Raw genomic sequence first — 7,975 nt, 5'->3', positions numbered from 1 at the left:
AATTGAAGAAGCAAGCTTATTTCTTCTTCAAAACTAATTTCAAAATGGCTCGTTTGGCTCTCACTGATGTTACTCCTGCTCAATTGTAAGTTTGCCTTTTTTTTCCTTTTTTTTTTTTTTTTTTTTCTTTTCAAATAAGGGGATTACGCGTCTTTTGTTGTTGAAAATGTTTGAACTTCCGTCTTTAATGACGATTCTATAAAAACATAATTGAAAAGATAAAACACGATCGTTCAATTTATTTAAGGTCATAAATTCAAATTTTCATAAACATGATCATTCAAATTATCGTTCAAATTATTTAAAGTCATAAGTTCAAATTTTCATAAACATCATCGTTGAAGTTATTTAAGATTATAAAGTAACCTGAACCAAAAGAAAGATTAGGTTATTTTGTGATGTGGGTTGGGATATTATTTTTCAGGCTGACAGAGGAAGCCACAAGTGGGAATCCATGGCCACCAGATTCACCCACCATGAGAGAGATAACAAGAGCAACTTTTGAGGTTGATGATTTCTTCAGAATTGTGGACATTCTTCACAAAAGGTTTATTATTATTATTATTATTACAAAAGAAAATATCATGTCAGTCCTTGGATTTAAAGTCTAGTTTTCATTTCTCCCATAAATTTTAAAGTATTAAATTCTTACTTCACAGTTTTGAGTTTAATTTTCATCTAGTCTATAGGTTTTAGAATTTTACATCTTTACCTTTGAGTTTTTAGTTTAGGTTTTATTTCATTTTATGTGATTTCAATATTTTATACTTTTACTCTCGAGTAAATGCTCACTTTGATATTGAGTGTTAACTTTTACTTAACTAATTTAAAATAATTATGATGTGAAATTTTAAATTAATTTTAATAGTAATGAAGAATTAGTGATAAGAAATTTAATTATAATTAATTTAATTCTTTTAAGTTAATTTTATAGACATTTATATCAAATTTTGAAAGTGAATATTTAGTATAAATCTTCAAATTTCATAGATCAAATTGAAACAAAATTCAAAACTCAAAGTTCAACCGTAGTATTGATATCTATAAACCAAATGAAAACTAGATCGAAATCTTAGGAATCAAAAGCGTTTTTTTTTTTCAATGCAATACATATTTATTTATCCATTGATTGGTTTGTTTGTTTTTTTTTTTTTTTTTTTTTTTCCCTTTTTTTTTTTTTTTTGTAAATTAATTGAGACTGGAGAAATTTGAGGCAAAAGATTGGAGAGGAAGTTATAATGCAGTGATACTGTTAGAACATGTTCTAACACATGGCCCACTGAGCTTTGCTAAAGAATTTGGAGATGATAATAATAAACAAGTTTTGAGGGAGATGAATGGCTTCCACTTTGTTGATGACAAAGGGTTAGTTCAATTTTTTCTATTTTGGCGTTCATTTCTATTTTTATCTTCAAGTTAAAAATAATAAGTGAATTGACTTTTAATCTTGAATAAAATTGATGGGTTTATACAAATCTTCATTTAAAAAAACATGTTCAAATCCAAAGGAACAAATCATTCAAATTTTAAGGAATTGGATAATGTAAAGTAAGATAGGTATGGCAAAATCTGACAAAAATATCCAAACTTTCTAAGGTTAAATTATAAGTAGGTTTGTATCTATTTAATGTCTAATCTTTTGAAAGTGGTTAACAACATCAATATGTTTATTCGGTATAAAAAACTAAATATTTAAATAATTCGTCTAAAAAACATTTCGATTAAATTACAAATTTAATCTAAGAATTATCTACTTTACATCTATTTGGTCCTAAACTTTAAAAAGTATCAAACAAGTATGTAAACTTTTAATTTTATATCTAATAAGTAGTTTTGGAGATTATTAAATATAAAATTGAAATTCAAAGGCTAATTATATGTATACTTTTTTCTTTTTAGAGTTTAGACCAAATAAACACAAACATACGAATTTAGAGATTACATTTGTAATTTAAACTCAAAATTTTCACAAAGATACTAAGGATAGAACTTTTTAAGTGTTTAATTTTAAAAAATAAGTAATTTTAGAAAAATTTGAAGTATTTGACTACTGCTCAAAATAATTTTTGAAATATTTTCAAAATATATTTTAAACATTTTTTTTATCAAAAAGATTTAAATAATAATGAATTTTCTTAAAAACAATTTCTTCTCTCATCAATCTAAAAGCGCCCAAAATCATTAAAAAAATAAAAAATAAAAAATTAACAAGTGTATTTTTTAGATTTTTTGTGCTAAGATTGAAAGACTCAAATTTGAATACTAACATTTTGCTTACTCACATACCACTTATACCTCTTAGATTGTCCTTGCCTCCCACCCGTGCTCTTCCCTCAAATCCTTGCACCCTTGTTTCCCTTTCTCCTCTTTATACATTGGAAGGCGAGCAATCCTTACCTTCCTCCTTCATATTCTCAAGATAAATGGTCGGAAGGTGGTTAGAACCATGAGCACAAGGTTGTTGAAGTGGGTGATGAACGATCAGTCGTGGCTCGAAGCGCGAGTGTGAACGTTCGTCGAAGTAGGTGATGGATGGTCGAGTAGTGGCCACAAATGCGAGCGAGAGAGGGAAGAATGCAACACGAGTATAATGAGGAGAAAAGAGCACAATGGAGGGGAATGAAAAAAATAATGTGCATGATCTAAATGATATGTGACATAAACAAAAAATTAGTAGAGTCATTTAGTTACGATATACTTTATTCTAGAAGAACAGAACAAAACAAAAAAAAATCTTTTATATATATTCATTTATTTATTTTGCGAAGAATAATTTGTCATTATTGTTGTACAAAATGTTGAGAGAAACCGTCATTGAAAGTCCAGATTCAACTGGGGACAGAGCGTGAGGAAATTAAGCGGAAGAGTACTAAAACTTATCGAAGACGAAGAATTTCTAAGACAAGAAAGACTCAAAGCTCGAAACCTTACTAGCGGAATCCATGGATTCGGAAACCTCACCCGCCGATCCTTTCCCGATTCACGAGCCGGAACATTCGATTACAAGCAGAGAGTCGACCTTGCTCCGGCGCTGGCAAGGGAGATTCTGGTGATCGATGAGAAAGAAGAGGAAATTAGAGATGATCTGAAAGGGAAATTGAAGGAGGAAGCTGATTCAGAGTCAGAACTGAAGGGAGATGGTGTAAATATTGAGATTGATCATCCGTTTTCTCCAATTAAGCATCATCGCCTTTCACAATCTCTTCTACACAATTCTCAGTCCTCTCCGCAGCAAAATTGAACTCCACTTGAGGCATAATTGAATTCAATTCCAAAGCTTATTGGTATTTAGTTTTGTGTAAGAGAAACTTTGAGGAAGAACATTAATTTGTAAATATTTAGTATTTCTTAAGAATTCAACCATTTCGTTTTTTTCTTATTTTTAAAAATTAAGTGCCTATTTTCCCTTTATTTTTATAATGATTTGCATGCTTCTTATAAATAATGATTGAATTCTTAACCAAATTTCAAAAACAAAAATAAGTTTTTGCTACTTTTTTAAGTTTTCAAAATTTTGCTAGATTTTTTAAATCATTGGTAAATAGGATATAGGATATAAGAAAAGAAGAAGTTTGAAGATGGAAAGAATGTTTATAGACTAACTTTTAAAATAAAAAATGCAAAAACCAAATGATTATCAATCGAATAAAAGTTTATAGATCAATCAAATTTTTTTTAAGAAAATAAAATTGTGGTTAAACCACTCTAGCAATTATGATGCCGTTGAAATTGAATAACAAGATTACTAAAGGAAATATAATAACAGGAAGATTCTATGATATTCAAAATTATGATGTAAAAAGTGAAGTTCTTAAATTACTTATTAGGAGAAGAACAAAAAGAATTGACACAATGTCCATCATGCTCCATATGAGGTTCTTAAAGAACAAAGAATCAAGTATCATAAATAATATTTTATCAAGTAGTACTTGATAAAATTATATTACATACATAATTGGTTCAGAAAAATAAAAAAGAAAGAATAAAAAATCATAATAAACTTCATATTTTATAGACTTTGAGAATCAGTAAAAAGAAAACAACCCACATAAAATTCTAAAGCCCCTCTAAAGCCCTATCCCTTGACAGATTTAGAGATAAATCTTGAGGGAAAATAATAAGAAAGAATATGACAGATTGTGAAAAAATTTTCAATAACAGAATATTATTGAAAGAATTTGAACCCTTTTATCAAGTAAAATCCAGGCCATCTCAAAATTTGAATAACAGAAGGAATAAACAAAGCTAAAGCCAAAGAGAGGAGCTTTAAACAAGTTTTGATTCCATTTCAGAACACACCATTTTTGCTCTTCTCTTCCACCAATGAATCTTCTTCCTATTCTTCTTCCTTTAGAAGCATTTCCTGTGCACAATCGATGGTCCAGATTCATCGTATTCCGCTTTGGCAATCCACATCTGCAGTCCAAAAGAGGTCAATCAAAGTTATAAATCTACTAGTAATCGGTAAGTTGGCTTGTAAATTGTTGGCATTGAGTATAAGAAAACCAACCTGTTGGAAGGTGCTAAGGGATGCCAAGATGGATCCTCCGATCCAGACACTGTACTTTCTCTCCGGTGGTGCCACTACCTTTATCTTCATGCTGCTAGGGGCCAGGGCAGAGATTTCCTTGTTCATTCTATCAGCAATGCCCGGGAACATGGTCGAACCACCGGATAGGACAATGTTGCCATACAGGTCCTTCCTGATATCCACATCACACTTCATGATAGAGTTGTATGTAGTCTCATGAATGCCTGCTGCTTCCATCCCGATCATGGAGGGTTGGAAAAGAACTTCGGGACATCTGAATCTCTCTGCACCGATGGTAATCACCTGTCCATCAGGCAATTCGTAGCTCTTTTCAACGGATGAGCTGCTCTTGGATGTTTCCATCTCCTGTTCATAATCAAGGGCGATATATGCCAGCTTTTCTTTCATATCTCTCACAATTTCACGCTCAGCAGTTGTGGTAAAAGAGTATCCACGCTCAGTGAGGATTTTCATCAGGTTATCTGTGAGATCACGGCCTGCCAGGTCAAGACGAAGGATGGCGTGTGGGAGGGCATACCCTTCGTATATAGGAACAGTATGACTGACACCATCACCAGAGTCCAACACAATACCTTAATGAACAAACACAGAGAACCTATTAGGCCAAGACCACATGCTCTACAAATTACAAACATAGAACTTGGATTATTCAAACTATTGCCATTCTCCCTGTTCAAATGAGATCACATGAACACTGTCACCAATTAAAGTTACATGATAGCACTAGCATCCCATAAGCTAAATAAAATGACTCAAATGGATACTTCTTACCAGTTGTACGACCACTTGCATACAAGGACAGAACGGCTTGAATGGCAACATACATGGCTGGAGTATTGAAAGTCTCAAACATGATTTGTGTCATCTTCTCACGATTGGCCTTTGGGTTAAGTGGAGCTTCTGTTAGGAGAACCGGGTGCTCCTCAGGTGCAACACGAAGTTCATTATAAAAAGTATGATGCCAAATCTTTTCCATGTCGTCCCAATTGCTAACAATACCATGCTCAATTGGGTATTTCAAAGTCAAAATACCACGTTTGGATTGAGCCTCATCACCTACATAAGCATCTTTCTGACCCATCCCAACCATCACACCTGTGTGGCGAGGACGACCCACAATACTAGGAAACACAGCTCTTGGAGCATCATCTCCAGCAAACCCAGCCTAGAGAGTAACACAAAAGACACCATTTCATCTTAGATGAAAATTGAGTTCACAACAAATTAAAGAATGATTGCAGATAATGTGTTAAGAAATGTATCAACTCAGTACCTTAACCATTCCCGTTCCATTATCACATACGAGAGGCTGAATATCCTCAGAATCTGCCATTTTCTAAGCCTGCTAGAAGAAAATGCAAGTTAAATATCAAATACATCCTTTGCTTCTTCCAAGGGCATACACTTCTCAACAAGCTAGCTCACATACACCTCGACTAGTCTTGCACGACGCTATATTACAGATATGTTTGAGAGTGATTCCAAAATGGTTGAGAGTGATTCCAAAATGGTTAAAATCACTATGAAACTCGCTTTTAATGATTTAAAACCAACATTTTGATGATATGAAAATTACATTTAAAAGGGTAAAATTAAATATTAAATTAATTTTAAGTGATTAAAGACATGTTTATTTTAAACATGAGAAAAGTGATTTAAATAATTTTAAAATCACTTTCAAACATGCACTGCCAAGGTCATGAAAACATTATTATACACTCAAAGCTGCCAACTCCTACACGTATCTACTTAATTAACCAAATTGAGTTATCTAATTGGTTATACTAAAAGATACCCCTGTCCCTATAAATTGCAACAAAAAGAAACAGCTGAATAAAACCAGGCCTCATGAAAGAAAACTTCTTCCTCCCGTGGATCTTTTGTCAATCCTCACTCAAACAGACGCCATAAATTCTATAGAGGCTTAAATATACACAATGCAATTCTTAAAGATTTTCAAGAGGAGCAATGGAGAAATGATCCACTAGACGATTCATTATACAAAATTAACAAAAAGAAAAAAGAAAACGATCAAGAAATCAATGTGATCCTTCGATTCAAACAAACCCCAAAAGGTATGATTACCCATGTACGATCAATCAAATCAAATCTAAATCTAAAAACACAGGCATCCTCACGTCCAAAAACAGAAATAAAGATCCCCCACATTGCCATTCCTCTTCCCATTTCTTTCATTCATTCAAACATCAAACAAAACAAAACTATCAAGATGCACAACAAACAAACAAAACAGATATGAATGAACAAAGGAAGCAAGAGATAAAGAAGAAATCAAAGGGAAATGAATGTAGAGAGTGAGAATTGAACCTTTTGGCAATGCAATGAGAGGATTGATTGAAGGAGAGAAAGAAAGCGAGGGAAAGAGAGAGAGAAAGAAAGAAGCATATAAAGGAGGAAACGGAGAAGACGGAATGGAAGAGGGAAGTGAGATTGAATGTGGGCCGTTGGATCTTGAAGAAAGTTCGACCCAGACTGGATCCACAAGAACGCGTCCGTTGTGCCTCTTAGGCCACACCACTTTCCGGCTTTCTTGTCATTTTTCTTAAATTGCCTTTTGCTCCCTTTACTATTTTTGTTTTCGTATTCCACATTAAAATATTACTCCCCAAATCTTTGCTTAATTATATATATATTATCTAACATTACAATTTTGATCCTTTATGTCCCTGTTTGGTTTTTATTTGATTCTTTTGTGTTAGAATTGAGGATTTAGTTTTTTATGGGATTCTTCTTTATAATCTTAAAAATCTCCGTTTAAGATTGAATTTGAAATTGTTAAAATTATTATTAAATATATATTTAATCATTCAAAACAAATATTAATAGTAAAAAAGTCATACTGATACTTTAAAACCAAACACAAGAATATATTTCGAGAATTTTGCGTTAAACATTTTAAAGTTCTCAATTTTTTTTATAATTTCAATTTCAAGTGTTTCTTAATATTGTTTTAATTAATCTAATTTTTTTAACTACTTTTTATATTAATTTTTTCCTTTAAGAAAAACCCATTTTGATTGTCACAATTGGTAAGCTAATACTAAACACACTTTACATCATAATTTTTTAAAGGTGCATATAGAAAAAACTGTTTCATTTTAATATATATATAGATATATATATATATTTCTAAAGTTATTCTAAACATCCTCTTTTTCCAATTTCATCAAAATACATCTTCAATTTAAATATGTTTTGTAATTTTTATGTTAAATCAGAATAGATGTTGCTATTTTCATCTTTCTAACAAGATTGCTACTTGCTTATTACCTCATCTCTTATAAATTGATTTTCATCTTTCCCAAGAAGGTGTTTATATTCTTAAAGAAATCAATTTTCATCTTTCTAACGAGATTTAAATAAGTTCCCAATATCAATTTTTATAGGTTTTGATGGGTCAAT

The 7,975-nt window shown here is 31.7% G+C and overlaps 2 protein-coding genes across 2 annotated transcripts; one reads left to right on the top strand and one right to left on the bottom strand.

Annotated features, from left to right (window-relative positions):
* The first annotated feature begins 476 nt into the window (after window positions 1–476).
* On the top strand, window positions 477–3,355 carry LOC120081054. The gene is made up of 3 exons (XM_039035733.1): window positions 477–547; window positions 1,198–1,365; window positions 2,827–3,355. Exons 1-3 carry the CDS (start codon window positions 477–479, stop codon window positions 3,239–3,241), a joined length of 654 nt encoding a protein of 217 aa, XP_038891661.1. The 3' UTR covers window positions 3,242–3,355.
* Window positions 3,356–3,990: 635 nt separating this feature from the next.
* LOC120082211 (actin-97-like) lies at window positions 3,991–7,004 on the bottom strand. The gene is made up of 5 exons (XM_039037488.1): window positions 6,881–7,004; window positions 5,826–5,894; window positions 5,324–5,717; window positions 4,511–5,124; window positions 3,991–4,416 (listed from the first exon to the last, which is right to left on the bottom strand). The coding sequence occupies exons 2-5, from the start codon at window positions 5,883–5,885 to the stop codon at window positions 4,351–4,353; spliced, it is 1,134 nt and encodes a 377-aa protein (XP_038893416.1). The 5' UTR covers window positions 5,886–5,894; window positions 6,881–7,004; the 3' UTR covers window positions 3,991–4,350.
* Window positions 7,005–7,975: the final 971 nt, after the last annotated feature.

Source organism: Benincasa hispida, chromosome 7 (genome assembly GCF_009727055.1).
Source record: "Benincasa hispida cultivar B227 chromosome 7, ASM972705v1, whole genome shotgun sequence".
In the NCBI taxonomy this organism is placed as follows: domain Eukaryota; kingdom Viridiplantae; phylum Streptophyta; class Magnoliopsida; order Cucurbitales; family Cucurbitaceae; genus Benincasa; species Benincasa hispida.
Note: the sequence above shows the minus strand (reverse complement) of the source record. Positions and strands in the feature narration are given on the sequence as shown.